Consider the following 21,981-nt stretch of genomic DNA (forward strand, 5'->3'; position numbering starts at 1 on the left):
CTTTATTCCAGTGGTTCCCTACCTTTTTGGCATCAGGGACTGGTTTCATGGAAGACAATTTTTCACGGACTGTCAGGGGCAGTGGTTTTGGGATGATTCAAGCACGTTATATTTTTTGTGCACTTTATTATTCCACAAGCTGCACCTCAGATCATCATGTATCAGATCCCAGAGGCTGGAGACCACTGCTTTGTTCTGTCTTCCTAGTTTGTTTTTGGTATAACACTCAGCCACGTAGCTCATATGACAGCTGACCCTGTAGGTATGTGAGTTTCTAATACCTGCTTTAAACCCACTAGATTATAAATTCCTTGAGTTTTTGTATCTCCTATAGCAAGTTATTCTCAACCCTGGCCTTACATTAGAATTTCCTGGAGAGCTTTTAAAAATAGCAGAAATTCTGATTCAATTGTTATTAGTGGAGCTCACTTTTTTTTTTTTAAAGAAATGAAATTATTATTATGAAGGCAGATTTGGGAGTAACCACTCCAAAGTAACTAAAAGTCCAGTCTCCATGGTGATTTTTTTTTGGTAAATCTAAATTTGTTCTCTTTGGAAGACTATCCTTTATTCTGAAATTTAAGTTTCTTGCTCTTTTTATACTGTGTCCTTCTGTAAAATTAAAGTGACAGTAGATATCAGGTTTGCTGGGTTTGTTTGTAAATCCTGACAAAATGTCAAAAATTTTTTGAATATATATTACAGGTCTGTGAAATCCAAAAGTCTGGGATGTACTTCCTACCCAACATCTCCTTATATGTGGGTATCTGATAAGTACTTATGAACTAAGAACAGCACTTTCCTTCTTAAAAGACAAAAACCATATTCAGCAAAATAAAACTAATCTCTCACAAAAGCCTTTCTTTCATGGAATTTAATGTTGATTAAATGAAAAGTGACCTTTCTATGTCACTTCTGTTCATTAGTCTTACCTAAGGCAGTGTTAGAAAGCTTGCAGTTCTGTAGAGAATTAAGACTTTGTTAATATAATCTCAGGAGACTTCTCCAGGGTCTTAAAATATATAGCTTGTGGAAGAAGGAGCAAGCATGTGATTTTTCCTCAGAGGTGGGAGCTGAGGATTGAAGCTGACAAAACTGTAAGGTTGTAGGGAAGGAAACAGTGATGTTAACCAAGAGCAGGTTACTGTCTAGATCCCTTGTTGAAGGAGGCACTCTTTTTGGGGGGGGGGGGTCTGTTGCCATAGTGATTACTTTTTAAATGCATTTTTAATTGAAGGATAATTGCTTTCCAAGTCTGTGTTGGTGTATGCCATATATCAACATGAATCAGCCATGCGTATACATGTCACCTTCCTCTGGAATCTCTCCTTCCCGCTTCCCATCCTATTGAAGGAGGGATTTTGATCCCATTTTACAGTTGAAGAAACAAACTCAGTGTTGTCAAGTAACTGAGTTTTGGAGCTGCAAAGGCCCTGGGGTTGGCATTCAAATCCAGGCTTGTGGATTCTCAGTTCTTCTGCCACGCTCCTCTGTGTCCACACTGCCCTATGTCCCTGGGGCACCAACTTGAGATGAGACGTTTAGCTTACTAACCTGGCTTACTAAAAACACGAACGAATGTTGCCCTCTCTGGAATTCAAGATTCACAAGGACAAGAACAATGTCTGGCTTCTTCATCTTTGTATCCTAACACTTAACTAAGGCGAAGGCCATTATAGGTGCCCATTATAGGTGCCCAGGAATTAATTAAGGAATAAATAAGGCTCCGTGAGCCTAATTAACAGCATGGCAACCGTGGTCCTTTCCATTCAGGGCCTCACAGAAGAGCCAGCTCCCTGCTTTCCCCAAATAAGAGAAATAGGGATCATTTGGACAGAATCCACTCAGAAGAAAATCTTAGTTGAATTAGTGAAGAAAGGAGTTAAGATTTGTTGGACCCCTGTTACATTCTAGGCCCTTGTTCTAGGTGATTCATATGTTTGTCTCAAAATAGAAAAAGCTTTCATTCTGTGACCTGTGTAGCTTCACCGCTTCTCTGGAGTAATGAGCGATAAGTCTAGCAAAGAGGTGCATGCTTGTTTAGGGATAGGAGAAAGAAGCGGCTTTAGTTTTGATCCATGAGAACTGGGAGAATCCTTGAAACAGGAGTCTTACTCAACTCATTCCCAGTACTTGGGGCAAGTCCCGGCACACATCCACAGATGGATGACTGGACGGCTGGAGTGAGTGTGCCGCCAAAGCAGGCAGAAGCTACTAGGGTTCTGAAAAAGGACGGAGTAGTGGACAGAAATATGATTCCAGGAGATGGTGTACCTGTAGGTGGCCACTGGTTAAGTTCTGCCATGTGGGTGGACAGGATGGTAGTCACAAATGGGAAAAGACAACCGATTGAATACAGTAGTTTGGGAGATATACACCCTGTTCTCTAAAACCAGCTTTATAATGTGATTGATCCATGTGACATCTTAACATAACTAACAATCTTATGTTTGTCTAAGAATATACTTGAGTGAATTTTTACCTCTGTATAAAAACCAATCTTACACTTGTAAGACACAGAAGGTGCTCCAGAAATTGGATTGTAGACTGTGTATGGAGAACACCAGGGTGCATGGTGTGTACCATGCTGTACTCTGGTACCCTACCTGGTTGGAGGGGAGACTGCATACATCAGAGATTAAGACTGAAAAGATAGCGAATTCCAATCAGGCAGGAAAAGTATGATTTTTATGCTGTCAACAACTCAGTTCAGTTCAGTCGCTGTTGTGTCCGACTGTGTGTGACCCCATGGACTGCAGCACACTGGCTTCCCTGTCCATTACCAATTCCCGGAGTTTACTCAAACCCACGTCTATCACATCGGGGATGCCATCCAACCATTTCATCCTTTGTTGTCCCCTTCTGCTTTCAACCTTTCCCAGAATCAGGGTCTTTTCCAATCAGTCAGTTCTTTGCATCAGGTGGCCAAAGTATTGGAGTTTCAGCTTCAGCATCAGTCCTTCCAGTGAATATTCAGGACTGATTTCCTTTAGGATTGACTGGTTGGATCTCCTTGCAGTCCAAGGGACTCTCAAGAGTCTTCTCCAACACAATTCAAAAGCATCAATTCTTCAGCTTTCAGCTTTCTTTATAGTTCAACTCTCACATCTGTATAGGACTACTGGAAAAACCATAGCTTTGACTAGATGGACCTTTTGTTGGTAAAGTAATGTCTGCTTTTTAATATGCTGTCTAGTTGGTCATTTCTTCCAAGGAGCAAGTGTCTTTTAATTTTATGGCTGCAGTCACCATCTGCAGTAATTTTGGAGCCCCCAAAAATGAAGTCTGACAGTTTCCAGTGTTTCCCATCTACTTCCCATAAAGGGATGGAACCAGATGCCATGATCTTAGTTTTCAAAGTGTTGAGCTTCAAGCCAACTTTTTCACTCTGCTCTTTCACTTTCATCAAGAGGCTCTTTAGTTCCTCTTCACTTTCTGTCATAAGGGTGGTGTCATCTGCATATCTGAGGTTATTGATATTTCTCCTTGCAATCTTGATTCCAGCCTGTGCTTCATCCAGCCCGGCATTTTGCATGATGTACTCTGCATATAAGTTAAACAAACAGGGTGACAGTATACAGCCTTGATGTACTCCTTTCCCCATTTGGAACCAGTCTGTTGTTCCATGTCCAGTTCTGTTGCTTCTTGACCTGCATCTAGATTTCTCTGGTATTCCTGTCTTTTTAAGAATTTTCCAGTTTGTTGTGATCTACACAGTCAACAACTGGGAACCATCAATAATCTGTTTTAATATGGTACTGGTATAGTTAATTAAACATGTATCTCTGCTTTCCTTGGAGCGACATACTATTTAGATTAACAAAAAATATAAATACAGCATTCAGACAATTTTTTACAGCGCCTGTTTTACTTAATACCAATTGACTGTGTTCCAAATCTTTGTTAACAACTTATCCATTACCTGGTTCCCAGTGAGAAACCATCCCTCTTCTGTTTTTTCAGGTTTTTAAATGTAAAAACTACAGAAAACAGGCAGTACATTTAGATTTAAAAACTGCAGTTAACAGCCTCCTTCCCACCTGCCCTTCCGCCCAGCCCTCTTTGACAGCAGTTGCTTTTGTGTATCCATTTAGTCATATTCTTCAAGCAAATATGGGCACACATTCTTTTCAAATCTTGTTAAGAATGGAAGTATTCTAGAAACTTTTCTGTACCCTTCTAATCTGCTCAACAGTGGGCAGTTTGTCGATTTACATGTGCCCCAGTTTATCTGTCGGATTCAATTCCTGAAGATGAAATTGTTGGGGCAAAGATTAAATGCATTATGATTTTAATGGTAAGTACCAAATTACTCTGTAGAGGTTGTACTAGCTTATTTCCCCACCAGAAATGTCGTGAGTACCCACTTCTCCCATTTTTTACCCAACAGTATTATCAGCACTCTTTCATCTTTAGCAAGCTGAATCGACCTGTGTTCTTGATCCTTCTTTCCTTTTCTGGCAATGTGTATCTTTGGTGTCCTCTGTGTCTTCCATAGTCTGCAGGCTCAACCTTCCTATCCACTCTCCCGTCTCTCTGCCTGTTACCCTTTTGAAGGCCCTATTTCCTGCATATTCATGATAAACTTCTCCGAATCATTTTCCATTTGTTAACACTAAACTCCTCAAACCTGTTTCGTTATTTAACCCTTAAAGTTGCTGACTTAAACTCATTTTCTGTTACGGGATGGCTTTATGAAACTTCTTCCCTTGGGTTTGTCACTGCTGATTAGTTCATTTCTTCACACTGAAACACTATTACTTCTTGGGCACTTACTTTACAATGGGCAGAGTTCTGTTATTTAGTTGGGTATCTCACCTGGAGGACTCCCGCAGCATCTTCTGTGCTTCTCCCTGTGGAGAGCTGCTTCCCTCCCAGATTCTTGGAGCCACGGCTCACCTATGACACAGACTGGTTTGTGTCATGTCTGTGCAGTAAATCTCCAAATACTCCTTACTGCCTGAAATCCAAATGCTTAGTTACCATGGCATATAAGGCCTTCAGTTTATATAACAAATATCTCATCACCACTGAAGACCATGAGTTACTACTAAGGCTAGTGCGACTGACTCAACAGTCTAATGAAAAGGAAGCAGGTGCTTAAAGAAACAGAGTGAGCTTTGGAACCAGAGGGGCGCTCAGCTGAAGGAATATACATGTGTACAGGCAAGCTATTTCTTGTAAATAAAGCAAGCACAGTGGAACTGTCAACACTTTGGTAACATTTTCCTCAATTAGTCTAAATTAATTTCACCTACTGACCTCACAGAATATAGTATTATATAATTTTTATTATTTGTGTCTCACCATATGGCTTTTTGAAAGCCAACGTAAATCCTTCTTCATTCAAAAGAAAATTGAAAAAACCAAAGGTGAATCAGCATTAGGGCAATTAATATTGATATTACCCTAGATGATAAATTTTCAAGTATTTTTTATGTGACAGTATAACATACTAGTTGCAACTGCTATTACTAGAACCGAAAGAAGGATTTCACATTAATTTTTCTCAACTTATTTGCTCTGACTGATGGATATAATTTTTTGGATATTTCCTATCCTAGCCAAGCCAAAATTTGTGTGTGTGTATTAACAATTCATAATATAATAAAAAACAAAACAGAATGCAGCTTTTATATTATTGAACTTTATGTACAAAATCATTTGATTTCAAATAAACATTTAATGTAAAAACAAACGTTCTTTTAAACTGAATTTTTTTTTACATCTACTGTACCATTCAAATGCTTTATCATCTTACATGATTTCTTCAAAATCTCTTATCAAGGGTACATATAGAAAAGCTTTTTTTTTTATAAATAGAAACAAAGGGATTTTTTCAGCTTTTATTATAAGATGACATAAAAAGTTTACTCAACAGAAGTAATTTCATTACTATTTGGGGGAGGGAATCACCAACTTTTTGTGCAAACAATGCTAGCCTTCTTTTAAGCATTAAGAGCATAACTGCTTAAGAAATGACATAAGCAATAATTCTACACCTACATCTCCCCTAAAATAATCTATTTTTTTTTTACATATGTGCACAGCTTTAGCAAATTAAAGCCCGAGAGAAATGCTCAAAATCCACTATGCAGAGGCATAATCAGAGTTTACTGTAACTCATCATTTGGAGAGCTTACCAATCAAGGAGTCTGTAATGAAAGCTGCAGTTTCCCTCTTTCCTATTTTTTTTAAACACAAAAAAAATCAATGACTAGGAACTTAATACTGGATGACAAATCACATCCACACTATCAGTTAAATAGCCTCACAGTTAAACACATCTTAAAGACCAATCAAATCAGTATTTACATTTTATAAATTTCTGAAGACACCATTAGAAAGCTTATATATCCCTTCATTAAACAAAATAGGGAACTGCATCTGATGGTGGTGGAATGAAATTAAAAAAATTAAAAATACCTGTATTTACAGCAGCATTGATCCTTTATAAATAAAGAATACGAAAATGCAATTATCTTTAAGGATAATAAAAAATTGAGGTGATGTTACTCAACCACAGTGCTTGGAGTTGGACTAAAAATCTATTGGTGCTTGTTAATGTGCCAGTAGTGAAACCACTTTCTGTTGGAGAAAATCCAACTGTAAATATGTGCATGAGACACATATAACACAGGGCAAAATTGCTCAAAACGATTCAAGTCAGCTTATCTGTATTGGATATTCTAATCATGAAATACATTACGAAGACATCCTTGCAAAGGAAAAAAAAAAGTTACAACATTTTCTGGTTCATTTTTATAGAACATTTCCTCCCTCAAAAGTGGCATCTTAAAAATCTTAAACTCTTTCTTCCCTTGGTTTACAATCCTAATGAACAGATGTGGACAGCTGAATCTTCCATGTGATTACCTAACTGGGAAAGAAGGAAAAAAAAAAAAAAAAAACAGCAAAATGTTCAAGTTTAAAAAAATATACTGGGTGAGCAATGCACTAAAATTATCCACATAAAAACAAATGGATGGTCAGTAACCTTAGAAGCCAACATTGACATTTCACTGACAACAATGTGAAAAATTAACATGTTCTCAAACAGGCCTAAGATGAAGAAGTGCTATTTTTAAATTGTAAAATGAACTCACATAATGTAAAATACCTTATGTTGTAATTTTTCATTCCAAATTGATAAATGATTTCAAAGTCAAGGATTAAGGTCTGATTGCAAACAGTACTGCAACATAATTTCACAAAAATCTTCAGTTTCTAAAAAAAGGAATCACTTTCTAATTTTCCCTCCCCAAGAAAATGTCTCACAATTACAAAGTAGAAAAACAGCTAGTCACAAATGCAAAAAAAAAAAACCCAACACAATATAAATATGAAATAATTTCTAGATTATCAATTCAGTATATTTCATAAGACAATTGTTGAAGTTAAAAATACTTTAAGGTATTGCTTTTCATGCTTGAACTTGAGAATATTTTAATGACATCAATAAAACTGATATGCGGGTAATGCTGCATACTGAAGTTGAGTAGAACCCTGATTAAAAATATCCTTGTTGAAATCATTTACTTCATCTGACAGTGCCTGTTTGGAACCTATGATTAAAAACAAAAACAGAACTCTTCCTAGAGGCTGAATTCCCTAGAATGAAATTTCAGTGTTTGTCCATAATGTGGGGTTAAGCCTTTTCAGAGTTTTTGTTTTTTGCTCTGTTTTGAAACCCCTGAGACACCATCTGTTTCCAAAGCTTTCTCTTTTGAGTTAATTTCACTAAATCCATTTGCTGTCCCATTTTGTTCTTCAGTGACTTCTTCATTTGCAGGGGAAGCAGATTCTCCTTTTTCTAATTTTTGTTGCATTTCACGGAGCTTGGTAACAGCTTTATCTATTGACATTATGCTAATAAGATTAAAGTCATGCATGCTGACTAGATGAAGCATGAAGTTTCGACATAAATTCTTCTTAATTATTTTCTGTCCATAGTTTTCTACAAACAGCATACAGGCATGATTCATTTGATTGTCAGCAATAAACCTATTTAATAAAAACACAAACACATCAACAACAATACAAAGTATTTGTCACAGGCCACAGTGATAACTATTACAGGATAATAAGACTGTATCTAGAAAAGTGATGATTTAACTAGTAAAACTATAGTGAATCTGAGATTCGATCACCTGAATAAACTTACCATGTTAGAAATTTAAAGAGGTTTAATTTAACCAGAGCTTAAACACATGTCATTTCTGTTTTTCCTAATGAAATTAGGAAGTTAGCAGTTAAAAGTGTAAAATATTTTCTCCTGCTACTCCACTTTCAATAACTGTATAACACTATTCTCTCAGTTTCCTATTTCAGAAGCAGTGTTTCTACACACTTTCAGTTCATGGTAAACTTTTGAAAAAATGAAGATGTCACAACAATTGTGGTATAGTGTGACTGTTTTGGTGGAAGGCAAGGAATAAAATTTGAGAGAACCAAATTAAACCAAATAGGAGATGGATGTTCAATTACCCACTGAGACTCAAACCAGACTCTGTAAAACGTAAAAGCCTGATTGCAGATCTGAAAAAATTCAAATAGTTTACCAACTACCTGCCACTTTGTAATGCCAGTTTATAGTGAACCTAGTAGTTCTTACGCTGACAGATTTGGATCAGGAATTAAAATATAACTCAATTAAGTAATTTGACTAAAACTCTATCTTGAAACTGGCATATCAAGACAAAAGGAGAAAGATTTCAGCCAAGCCTCCACATACATATTTACTCATAACTGAGTTTTAATGACTAGACCAGGGACGAGGCAAACATTTTCTGTAAAAGGCTAAACAGTAAGTATTTTAGGCTTTGCAAGCCATATGTGGGCTTTCCAGATGGCGCTAGTGGTAAATAAAGACCTCCTGCCAATGCAGGAGACATAAGAGACGCGAGTTTGATCCTTAGGTTGGAAAGATCCCCTGGAGGAGGGCATGGCAACCCACAACAGTATTCTTGCCTGGAGAATCCCATGGACAGAGGAGCCTGGTGGGCTACGGTCCGTAGAGTCACAAAGAGTCGGACACGACTGAAACGAATTAGCAAGCCATATGTAATCGCTATTGTCTTCCTCTTTAATTTTTTTTACAACCCACTAAAAATGTGAAGACTATTCTTAGCTCAAGGCAGTTTACCAAAAAAAAAAAAAAAAAAAAAAAGCTATAAGCGATGCACCCAGTCATCTGAACTAGAACTTAAAACACTTAAGTCCTCCATTCCCCAGAAATAAAGAAAATAAAATGCTCCTTCCCATTTATTTCATTTAACCTTTAAAGGAAAAAACCTTAGATCCATGTGCTATAAAAGAAAGCCTTATTTAAAGTTCTAATACTAATGAAGGTAGAGAAGAATCTATGTACTGACAGGTAAATAGTTCACATAGGGAAGCAGTTGTACAGGAAAAACAACGCTACAGCCCCAAAGGCACAAGAAATTAGGATTGTTCTACCCTCAGCTTTATGAAATGGTAGTAAGAAATAAGAAAAGCTAGCTATTTAGATTTTAGTCTGAATAATAAAGCAGTTAAAAATTTTGTTAATAATTCTGTTAGTGGTTTTCAGGATTTCCAGGTGTGTAGCACATGGTGTATTATTTATGTATTCCCTAGCAATAAAAAGAATAAAAGCTGGGTTATTAAGAAAACATTAACTAAAAACCTGCTGTTAGATGGAGCTAGCACCTTACTTAAATATTCTTTGAAGATAACCATTTTTCTAATACTTGAATTAGGATATTTAGAATAAACTATACCTAAATTTTAAGTAAGATCCTAACACAGATTTATAGAATGTGAAGCAACAAAAAGAACATAAAGGAAATTGAATATTTAAATCTAGAAACACCCTACCCATGCTTCATGACATGGAGATTCCATAGTTTCATCACTTCTTTCTCTCCTTCATTAACATCAGAAAATTCCTCAATTTGCTTTTAGAAAAAAAGGGAAAAAAAATCTATTAGATGCAGAATAAATATAATTGATATTTCTAAGAAAAAATTGTGAGAATGTTAAAAACAGAATTTTTTGTAACTAAAAATACCACAACTTATTTATATAGCAAAGCAGCAATGTTTCCAACATCCATTTAAGTGGTAATTTTAAAAGGGAAATCCTTAGTTACGAAATAGTTGCCATAAAATAAAGTGAAAACCCACAAAATCACAAGAAGAAAACCCGTACTTCCTTTAGTTGGTAACTATTAAAATGACACAATTACAAAAATTGTAGATTCCTGGATTCCTTAATTTAGAAAAATGCTCCTTAACATTAAATCAAAAATTTAATTCATATTAAAGTTATTAGTTTTCAAACAAAATCATTTCATCATAAAATTGTAAAATCACTGTCAATAATGATAATGATGGTAATAGCAAAAAAACTAATAATTACAGTAATGGTTTTTTCTCTTAGCCATTCAGGGTCTTTTTCATCTTCACTGTCTACTTCCATTTCTTGTGGACGGAGAGGTAAACAAGTATCACTATGGAAATAGAGGCGGTTGTGTCCACTACTGTATGTTCGCTGCTGTTCCACTTCTCCATCTTCGGATTCAAGAAATTCAGACATACTTGCTTTTGTTCTTTTTGGCCTAATGAAAAGAAATGTTGCTGTAATATTAAGTAACACAGAGAGGGCTCACACTACTCAGAGTACATTCCTTTCTTACAGAGGTTTCCACCTAGGCATGCACACAGACTTCTACTGGGAGACACTTTAATCCCCCTATAACCACTAGAGCAGTAGCCACATGAACACAGGAAAAAGCTGTGCGGAGGAAGTGAGAAAACTGCTGTAGAAACAGGAGCCAGGCAGAGTTATAAAGCAGTATATGACCCTAGAGACTTATTTAAAACTGAAATAAGAACTGCCACCTAAATAGTAGTTTTGACTGGCTTCCCTTTATTCCTCAAACATCAATAAAGTCAGAAAATAAACTTTTGCCACATGACCTTTTTACCTACCTGCACACAAGAATGTGTGTGATAGGTGTTCTCTTTACTGGTCCATTGCGACTAAAAGCAAACCCAGGTTGGCGATGAATATCCTGAGGATTTCCTGCATAGGAGCCATCATAACACTCGTTGATAGAAACATCTATCCTAGCACCTTTGGGATGATACTGTAACAAAAATAGCAAGGTGATTAGAAAAATAAAGTATTAATTATCCTATCTTAAATACCTATTCCTCCAACTTAATTAATTAAAACGTACTTGTGGGTTCTTAAATGTTTTGAAAACTAAAATCAGCCAGGCATACCAGCATGGTGAACAGGAAGCCAGAAGATCTGGAGTCAAAAAGATCCATGTTAAAATCCTGGCTATGCCATTTATTGGCTTGGTAACTGTACAAATTATTTCTTGTCTAAGCAAGGATAAGGAAATTACCACTTAATTCAAAGAGCTGGGGTTAGGATTATGTGAGTCAAGAGGTGCACTATGCAAATATACACAAACACTGAATCATTCACCGTAATTCATCCATAAACAATCCATTCAATGTAGAAACTGGCATTCTGCACAAAGTATAATTTCTGAAAGCCAAATTGTATCATAATGTATAACAGTAAGAAAAAATGAAAAGCTACTTACAACATAATTGAAGATAAATCTGCTGTGGCAGAGTTTAAGATGTTTAAGTAAGCTATAAAGTTTGCGGCAGTTCAGGGTGCACCAAGGGCAATGTAGGTCATCTCTTGCTTCAGTTTGTTGTCTCGTATTGTTGTTATAAAGGAACTTTAAAGATAACAAAAAACAAAAAGAACAGCAAATCTCCAACTTACTTATCTCAAGATATTTTGTTTCAATATCAACTTTAAACATAGTTAAAACAATATAAAAGGAAAATCAAGTCAGAGGCATTCTTTTTATTTAAATAAGCCAAAATATTTCAGATAGAACGTGCAAAACAAAGGTATCTCATGATTACTTAAAAAAAGAAGGGTCAGCTATGCTTACCTGATAAAATATTCTTAATTTTTGTCGGTTTTCATTTGAAGTATCTTTTTCTTTTCTTGTTTGCAGATCTGTAGTCAATGATTCTTTAACAGCTGAAAATACATACTTTTAATGAAAATACCTGCTTCTAAAAAGTGAAATAATATCTGTTGTGAACATAATTAAACAATAAAGGTTTCACAAAATTCTTGTGGTATTTAATACAATGTTTTCACCCTCAACTGATTTCAGGGGAACAATCCCTTTATCATCAACCTAACCAGATACTAAGGTCTTTACTGGTAAGATCCATTCTTTTTTCCCCTTTAAAATGTTCTAAAACATTAGGACACCTATCATGTTCTAAAACATTTAAAAAATAACCCCAAGTAATTATACATAGTCACTGTAATGCTTTAAGCACTTTAAGGTCAAAGTAAGGTTTTGATTGGTCTCTGTATTCCCAGTGCACAACAGTGAGCAGATATCCACTAAATATTGGTTTAACAAATTAAATGAAAATGACTGTAATAATATCATTCCAAATCCAAAGCATAATCATTATTAATAATTTTGGTGTATTATTTTACTGACTTAAAAATGATAATTTGTATTTCTCCTGACATAAGTAATCATTTCCTATGTAAAACTTTGTAAAAATCTTTTCTTCTCAGTTTCCTGAAAACTCTTTTACTAGTATTTGGCCACAGAACACTTTGAGAAGTGCCCAGACTACAATTTCCTTGGGAAATCTTTCCCCTGACACGGGTCATTTCTTACATCTCCTAAAACTGACTCTAACTACAGTGACTTGCACACAGCTAATGGATGGACTTGAGTGGTATATGTCAAAGACAACTCCCTTCTGCCTTCTTAAACAGTCTTAGATAAAACACATGGATACCCTCAGGTCAAGGACAGTGTTCTCATCAGGCAGATAAAAAATGAAAGAATACTGCAACCTGAGCCTTAACCCAACAGAGCTAACTGCTACAATTTGTAAATGTTTCTCCTCTTAAAAATTTACTACAAAATTTAATCTGATAAAATTCAGGTTATAATAATCCTCTTCCAGCCCCCAAATTGTTCAAATATTCTTAAATGGTTAAGTCAATTCCATAATATTAACAAATTTTTATGTAAATTTGAAAAAGCACGTAGTTCCAAACCCCTTTATAGCTGCAATTTCAAACTACAAAGCTCTGAAAACCAATCATTTTCTCATGCGTTTGGGACAAATTTATTTAATGGAAAAACTTCTCCTAAACTGACATAAAGGTATCTATAGACTATGCCAAAGCCTTTGACTGTGTGGAAAATTCTGAAAGAGATGGGAATACCAGACCACCTGACCTGCCTTTTGAGAAACCTGTAGGCAGGTCAGGAAGCAACAGTTAGAACTGGACATGGAACAACAGACTGGATCCAAATAGGAAAAGGAGTAAGTCAAGGCTGTATATTGTCACCCTGCTTATTTAATGTATATGCAGAGTACATCATGAGAAACACTGGGCTGGAAGAAGCACAAGCTGGAATCAAGATTGCCGGGAGAAATATCAATAACCTCAGATATGCAGATGACACCACCCTTAGGGCAGAAAGTGAAGAGGAACTAAAAAGCCTCTTGATGAAAGTGAAACAGGAGAGTGAAAAAGTTGGCTTAAAGCTCAACATTCAGAAAATGAAGATCATGGCATCTGTTCCCACCACTTCATGGGAAATAGATGGGGAAACAGTGGAAACAGTGTCAGACTTTGTTTTTGGCCTCCAAAATCACTGCAGATGGTGACTGCAGCCATGAAATTAAAAGACGCTTACTCCTTGGAAGAAAAGTTATGACCAACCTAGATAGCATATTCAAAAGCAGAGACATTTGCCAACAAAGGTCCGTCTAGTCAAGGCTATGGTTTTTCCAGTAGCCATGTATGTATGTGAAAGTTGGACTGTGAAGAAAGCTGAGCGCCGAAGAACTGATGCTTTTGAACTGTGGTGTTGGAGAAGACACTTGAGAGTCCCTTGGACTGCAAGGAGATCCAACCAGTCCATTCTAAAGGACATCAGTCCTGGGACTTCTTTGGAAGGACTGATGCTAAAGCTGAAACTCCAATACTTTGGCCACCTCATGCGAAGAGCTGACTCACTGGAAAAGACTGATGCTGGGAGGGATTGGGGGCAGGAGAAGGGGATGACAGAGGATGAGATGGCTGGATGGCATCACCAACTCGATGGACATGAGTTTGGGTGAACTCCAGGAGTTGGTGATGGATAGGGAGGCCTGGCATGCTGCAATTCATGGGGTTGCAAAAAGTTGGACATGACTGAGCGAATAAGTGAACTGAAACCTCATTTGAAGATATTATGTAATATATGATATATATACTATATATTATACCATGATTCTAAAATTAAAAAAAAAAAAAAAGATCTCCAAAATTCCCACATACATCTAGTGAATAAAGTACTGTTGATCAGCACTTCATCACAGAACTTTAGGAGAATCGTAATGTACTCATCATGTGTCTAGTAAGTCAAATAATATTTCCAAAGATTACTGGAGCAAAAGACAAATTAATCTAAAACCTAAGTCCTAACTCTGCAAAGCATTATTTGACAGCAAAATTTTCATACCAATAGTTTGAGTAGGTTTTACTGAACCAGGCTTATTTTCTTGATGAAGACTCTCTGAATTTCTAGTGGCAAGAGGTTTAGCTATAGGAGCTGTAGATTTATCATTGGTCTCTCCTGTCCAACGAAGAGTGAACTGCAAAGTAGGTCCCTGAGAAAATGTTTCAAATGGAGGCAGTCTCTAAAAAAGAAAAAACATGAAAACAGTGAAGATCCCCAAAAACGAAAGAAATTGTAGGAGTAAAAAAAAAAAAATACTTATTATGACATATTAATGTGGAACTGACTTCAATCAACAGATTTTTCCTTTAAAAACCCCCAAATGCCTACATGGATAGCCAGGGAAATAAAGTAAAGACTGTATATAGTACTAGAGGGCTCAGACTGGCAATTGCTAAACTGGTTCCCCATACAAACACTGGCCCAATACAGCCATATTTTCAGACTTTTTTCTAAGTTCATATGAAAAATACTCCCATTTTTATTTGCTGGTAACTAACAAAATTAAAAAAAACAACTATGGTACCCAAAGCCTGCCAGTTTGCAACTTCTCTAAAGATGACCAATTACTTCTGACTGAATTGAATGGTTTTAGCAATGAATAATGTTTGACTTCTCAGCTTCACTAACGACTGCCCTTGGTTCTCGCTCTGAATTTCAGGACACTGAGGCTTTCCTCCTCCACTTTCAATCACTTCCAAAGCCACTCTTCCCTTGGTCTCCTTAATTAATTCCTAGCCAACATTTAGCCAAAAGCCCCAATCTCTCACCCATCCTCAAGGATTTACCTATTAGATTATTCCCAAATGCTTCTCCCTTCTTTACACTTAGAGCTCTAAACATTGTCACTTGGATATCCAGGTCATCCTGAACTAAAGTATGTTTAGACATGAATCTATTACCTTTTCTTCTCAAGTACACTTATTTTTGTCCCAAGCATTATCATTCTACTAGTGACCCTAAAGGAGAAGGAAATGGCAACCCACTCCAGTGTTCTTGCCTGGAGAATCCCAGGGACAGGGGAGCCTGGTGGGCTGCCGTCTATGGGGTCACACAGAGTCGGACACAACTGAAGCAACTTAGCAGCAGTGACCCTAAACTAAAAATTTCAGAATTACATTTGAAACCTATTCTTGCTATACTCATATAATTACTACGTATAGATTCTTACTACAGTATCTTATTACTAGAGAGCAGTATCTCAGCTGCTCTCTCTGCTTCTAATTTTTACTTCTCAATCCATATTCAGGAGACCAAGTAATTTTTGTCAAAGATGCTTTCATGCTATTCCTTTTTATAGAAATCTTCAATGATTTCCTATTTTACTGCCACACAAGTCTAACCTCCTTCTACATCTTTATTACAAATAATCCTTTTAAAACTAGAATTTTAGACTGGAGTGAAGTGAAAGGGTAATCATATAAACCGATTCTGACATAATGAGTCCGTATCTAGGAATTTATCTTGTAAAAATACTTGCAATGCAAAAAGATACGTGTACAAGTGGGTACAAGTATACTCACAACGTTTGTTAAAATGTAAAAAAATTAAAATAAATTATCAACTTCAGTGACATTAGTTTAGCAACTTATGGGACATATACTTAAAAGAGTAACATAGAGCTGTTAAAAAGAAGCAAATCTATACAACCTGACTTAAAAGGATACCTCAATTCCTTGGGAAAATCCCCAAGCTCCTTTATCAGTTCAATTCAGTTGCTCAGTCGTATCCGACTCTTCGCAACCCCACGGACTGCAGCACGCGTATAAACTCATATGAGTATAAACTCATATATAATAATTCTATTTTCTCATGAAGAAACTTAAACTTTAAAAAAGAAATTTAATATTGTCTCAATTTCTTGGAAAAACCTCAAAACTCATACACAATAATCCTATTTTCTCAAGGATAAATTTAGACTTAAAAAAATTTAAAACATAAAAATAAGAAATACCTGCAGAAAATTCAAGCACTGTAGATACATATAAATTAAAGTTATTTAAAATCCCATCACCTGAAGGTAACCACTATCATGCTTAATTTTAGAAAAGGTGGTTGTATGTGTTATTATGTAAAAATTGAATATCATGGAAATATTGTCAAAATATTGCCCTTTTTAATGGCTATCATTTTAAGAGTTAAGGTGTTTCCAATTTTTCACTATTTAAAAATTTCAGGCAAGACTTGTTACCTAGATCTTTTCAGTTATCTAGGTACTACCTTGTGACAAAATTATAAAATATAAACTTATATCAAATTGTTAATGAGTATATACACAATTAAAATTTTCATTTATATTGTCAGTCTCCCCTCCAGTAAAGTTATATCAACTTATTTTTAACTTAAAGCATTCTTTGAGAATATATGTCCCCACATCTCCAACTAGAAACTGTCGACCTTTTAACTGTTGTCAAACTAGTAATCAAAAGCTAGTAATCTCTGATTTTGTTTACATGTCTCTGAATACTAGTAAAGTTCAGTATCTTTTTAAAAAAGCTTACTAGTCATCTGTATCTGTTGCTTTAAGAGCTGTCAGACTGTTCTTTATCCATTTTTCCTAATTAGATTGCTTTTTATTAATTGCATATTCATATTAGCCTTTTGTATGTTACAAATATTTGCCCCAGTCCATCATTTGGTTTTAACTTTAGACTTTTAAAGTATAGAAATGACTCATTTCAATTAGTCGTTTTTATTGTATGCTTTCTAGCTTTTGTATTATACCTAGAAGGGCTTTTCTCATAGAAAGATTATATTAATAATCACCTGTCTTTTTTCTGAAGCTATGTAGTGTTAATTTTTACATTTACATTTATGAGCCTTCTGGAATTTATTAGGTCTACATTTATTTCCAGATGGCTAGAGAGCAATTCTGTCACATAGATAATGAACGGTTTATCTTTCCCACACAGATCTAACACCAATTTTATCACAGATTAAACTCAAAACTATTTCAAGACTATGCTTCAGTGATGTGCTTGTCTATTCCTATACTTGTACCATAAACTTAAGTTCTTTTATTGTTATCTGCAATGTAAAGGTTCTCAGAAAACTTTTCCATAATTCTCCTTAGTACTATTACACACAGTTTTAGGTTAACTTTAGACTAATTTCAAGGCTTAAGAAAAAAAAAATCCTTTCAGGATTTCGCTTGTGCTGCTACACTGATCTAATATATTTAGAAGCAAATGACACTGGTTCTTTTGTCTGCCTATCCAAGAACTGTATGTATGCCTATTTTTAAGTCTCTTAAAAGTTATTTTAAGCCTGCTTAATCTAAGATTTAAAGATTTCCTGATAAGTTTATTATTAGTCAGATGTTACCTGCTGTTACTATGAATGGGATTTAAAATATCAGTTAACATTTATTGAGCACTTATTTTATGCCAGGCACGGTGCTAAGCATCTTTCATTAATTATTTCATTTAATCCATCAATTCTATGCCTTGCTTTACAGATGAGAAAACTGAGACACATAGGATTAAGTAACTTGCCAGATGCCACATAGCTACAAGTGGAGATTTGAACCTGGTGGTCTGGCTCCAAGCATGATGCCTTCCATTAAATACTCTGACTAGATAATTTTGATTTGTGTTTTTCAAGGTATTAAAAAAAAGGACTCTTCCTTCCAATATGAATTCAACATAAATTTGCATTCGGGGAAGAAAACATCAATCAGAAATGGGAGTTTATAACTATAACGTGCTCAGTCTTCTGAGTAGTCCATACCTTCCCATCAAGAATAGTCTCCCATGTTGCTCTTTTCTTGCTTATTGGACATTCTTCCATTTCCTGCATGGCTACTTCATATTCCCCATCTAAAAGCTGTAAGCGCCTGTTAGACAAACACATACACTTTAAAGTAACCTGAGTATTACTGTAAGTACACAAATTCTACATCTTTAGATTTATATTCAAAAGCATTTATTAAATTTATAAACTAGCTTACATTCCCAACAAGATTTAAAAATATACCTACACTCCATTCCTGGCCAAAATTTTTTTTTTAATGATTTGTACTAATAACTATTACTAGAGAATTATTTCATTACTGTAGCTACTCAAATATAACTTAAAACATTTAAAGTATAATATGCTTACAGTATTAAAACTTACTAAGTTTTAAATATTAAGTATAAAGCATGTGTGCAGGCTTTATACTTTTAGAAATAACAACAGTGTTTTAACACTTGCCTTAGGGAGCCACTAAGAATTATGTCTGTTATCTTTAATTATTGTAAATACTTGAACTAGAATTCTTGACTCAGCAAACTGATGATTATAATGACAAATCGGTAATTATAAGATCCTAAGGGGGCACCTGGCACATATAGGTGCTCAATAAACATTTCACAGGTGAATGAATATGTGGAATACTGGTTGAATCAAAGAATCAATTAAATTAAACCCATACTCACAGTACAGTTTTAATGTGTGTGTACATATTTGTGTGTGTATATATAGTTTTTTATTTTTTCCATACCATTAAACACTGGTAAGATTACTAACCTAAATACCATTCTCCAACCATACCCAATAATTAACTATATATCAAGAATCTGGCATCTCCTCATCAGTCTTAGAGAAATTCTCTTAGGTGATATTAGCTAACATTTATTGAGTGCTTACTATGTGCCAGGCCCTATTTTAAAGACTTTATTTACATGGTTCATTTAATCTTCCCAACAACTCTATGAAGTAAGTAGGCTATTACTTCACTGTTCAGAAGAGGAAACAGGGGCAGAGACAGGGTTAAATAACTTGCTTTAAGATGACACAATGAGTAGACAGAGCTAGCAATACAATATAGACAGCTTGTCTCTGAAGTCTGACTCTTAACAGCAAATGATTTCAAGAACTTAAGAACTTTTGTCTTTATGTTGTGCTACTTGAATTTTTTCTACTTCAATGTATCAGCTTAATATTTTTTAAAGCTGATTTTATTAGTTTGAATAGATATTAATATTCTTCTAAAATGGAAAGGAGCTCTCCTCACACGTTTACATGGCTACATAACATTCTGTTTTATGGCTGTACATTTGATGGCTACAATCCAATTTACTCTCCTATCTGTAATGTATGAAGAGTCCCTTTTCCCCCACAGCCTCATCAATGGTACTTTATCAAGTTTTTTACCTGTCAAACTGGTAAGTGAAAAAAATGACATCTCAACACATTTTTATATTCACGTTTTACCTTTTAGTTGTTTAAAAACCATATATGTTTTCTTTTTTTGTATTTTCATGATATCCCTTCCTCATTCTATTGGTCAGTTGTGTTCTCCTTTTTATTTAATATGATCTGTATGTATTAGAGGAATGAGGTATCCATTGATATCTACATATTGTGAATTCAAATTAATTTTCTTCTGACTTGTCATTTTTATTTCAACTTGGCTTACGATGGTGTTTCTGTTTTCAAAAGGAAAGGAAAGTGAAGTCACTCAGTCGTGTCCGACTTTGGACCCCATGGACTGCAGTCTCCCAGGCTCATTTGTCAATGGGATTTTCTAGGCAAGAGTACTGGAGTGGGTTGCCATTTCCTTCTCCAGGGGATCTTTCCGACTCAGGGACTGAACCCAGGTCTCCTGCATTGCAGGCAGACGCTTTACTCTCTAAGCCACCAGGGAAGCCCATTTTTTAAAAGAAACTTTTTATTTTGCTCCATATTCATATTTTTTGATATGGCTTTTGATTTTTACTCTTTAAGGAGACTTTAACTTCTCAGAGATTATAAAATGAATTTTTAAACATCTAATCCCCAGATCTTGGCTGTCAAATACTTTTCCTCTACTAAAGGAACCATGACTCTTAAGAAAGAGCCAATTCCAGAGCAGAGGTAGGAAAAGGAGAATGTAAAGCCTGGAATATCTAGAATACTCTGGAAAACAAGGAAATAAATGAATAAAAATAAGTCAAAGGGACTTAGGAACCTGTTTGGAGCTCCAGAGCTCCTCCTGAGCAAATTTAGGACAATTTGAACATTAAAATAGCAACAGAAATAGATTAAAACAGACTGAATAAAAGTGGAATTCATTAATCCATACTTGGTACCGTTACAGTGGAGAAATATGAACACCACTTTAACCAAGTGATCAAACCAACTATCAGCTGTGTCTGTGACATGCACAAAGAACACATCATCAATCAGTGTTCTTACCCGAAATGTTTAACCTGAATCTAAACATGAAACAATCACAAAAGTCCAAAATGGAATACATTCTGCCAAACTACAGGCCTGTATTTAAAGTGTCACAGAAGGGGAAAAAAGCAGGAGGTGGCGACTGGAAAACCATCCCAAATTAAAGGAGACTAAATATATACAACAATGGATGACTAGCTAGAGATCACAATCCTTGACTACAGCGAGTAGGGAGCAGAAAAGTACATTACCGAGGCAACTGGGGAGAGAGCACTGTATTTTTGTCTCATGTTAACTTTTCTGCATATGGTAGATGTATTGTGGTTATGGAGGTTAATGTCCTTGCTCTCAGGAGATCTGGGCTAAGTTTAGGAATAAGAAACGGAATTAAGTGTCATGATCTAAAACCCTCAAAAGGTTTATCACAAAAATACTCATGAATAAAGCACATGTGGTAAAATGTCAACAAATTATGAATCTAGGTGAAGGGTACATGGGTATTAACTACCTGCATTTTTCCTTCAACTTTTTTAAGTTTGAAAATTTTCAAAATTTAAGTTGGGAGAAAATTATTTTATGATTTCCTCTTGGTACTGTTTTAAAAAGCAGTTTTTATATGTATACCTATAGCTGATTTGTGTTGATGTATGGTGGAAACCAATATAGTATTTTAAAGCTATTATCTTTCAATTAAAAATAAAACTTTTAAAAAGGCAATTGTTTTTAAATACAAGGAATATGTTAACATATTTAAGGTAGAAAGAATTTTTAAAAGAATATAATGTACCCCTCCTCCTACACTGCCTAAAAGAGAACATTTACTAACACTGATGAAGTCCAGTGTACGACAGCGTAATTGCTTTTCCCACAGACATAACCCCTTTCAAATTTCTGACTTTAGAGAAAACAATGTCGCTGACATTAAGTGATAGACTCAAAGACAACATGGTAGCAAAATCAATCGCACTATTCCTAATCACCTTTGCTTTCCCATTAAAAGCCCAGAAACTTTCTTTACCCTGGTGGCTAGTAAGTGGATTTTATCAAGGCAATAATCTACTTTTTAAAGAGCAGGAGAAACGCACTAGTTGGCTTGGCTTTCTCCTATCCCTGACTGACAGTGAACTGTGTTCACTACAGTGAGCACCTCAGGACAAGAAATCATGGCATATTACAGGTTCCATCCTCTAATCGTACCAAATAAAGAATACTGCATTCGCTTCCCAGCGGTTCTTTACTGGCACTAAGGTGCTTAATTCCCAAGTGAA

The 21,981-nt window shown here is 35.5% G+C and overlaps 1 protein-coding gene across 2 annotated transcripts in view; it reads right to left on the bottom strand.

Annotated features, from left to right (window-relative positions):
• Positions 1-5,748: 5,748 nt before the first annotated feature.
• The window catches only part of SUZ12 (SUZ12 polycomb repressive complex 2 subunit), a 38,506-nt gene continuing 22,273 nt past the window's right edge, over positions 5,749-21,981 (bottom strand). For both annotated transcript variants that reach the window (XM_068976693.1, XM_068976692.1), the window contains 8 exons: positions 18,302-18,407; positions 14,576-14,753; positions 11,969-12,060; positions 11,603-11,746; positions 10,974-11,131; positions 10,402-10,600; positions 9,859-9,938; positions 5,749-8,004 (listed from right to left, as the gene is read on the bottom strand). In XM_068976693.1, coding sequence (XP_068832794.1) covers positions 7,659-8,004; positions 9,859-9,938; positions 10,402-10,600; positions 10,974-11,131; positions 11,603-11,746; positions 11,969-12,060; positions 14,576-14,753; positions 18,302-18,407 — 1,303 coding nt within the window. In that variant the 3' untranslated portion in view covers positions 5,749-7,658. The remainder of the gene's footprint in view (positions 8,005-9,858; positions 9,939-10,401; positions 10,601-10,973; positions 11,132-11,602; positions 11,747-11,968; positions 12,061-14,575; positions 14,754-18,301; positions 18,408-21,981) is intronic.

The sequence above is a fragment of the Capricornis sumatraensis genome, chromosome 8 (genome assembly GCF_032405125.1).
Source record: "Capricornis sumatraensis isolate serow.1 chromosome 8, serow.2, whole genome shotgun sequence".
Classification (NCBI taxonomy): Eukaryota; Metazoa; Chordata; class Mammalia; order Artiodactyla; family Bovidae; genus Capricornis; species Capricornis sumatraensis.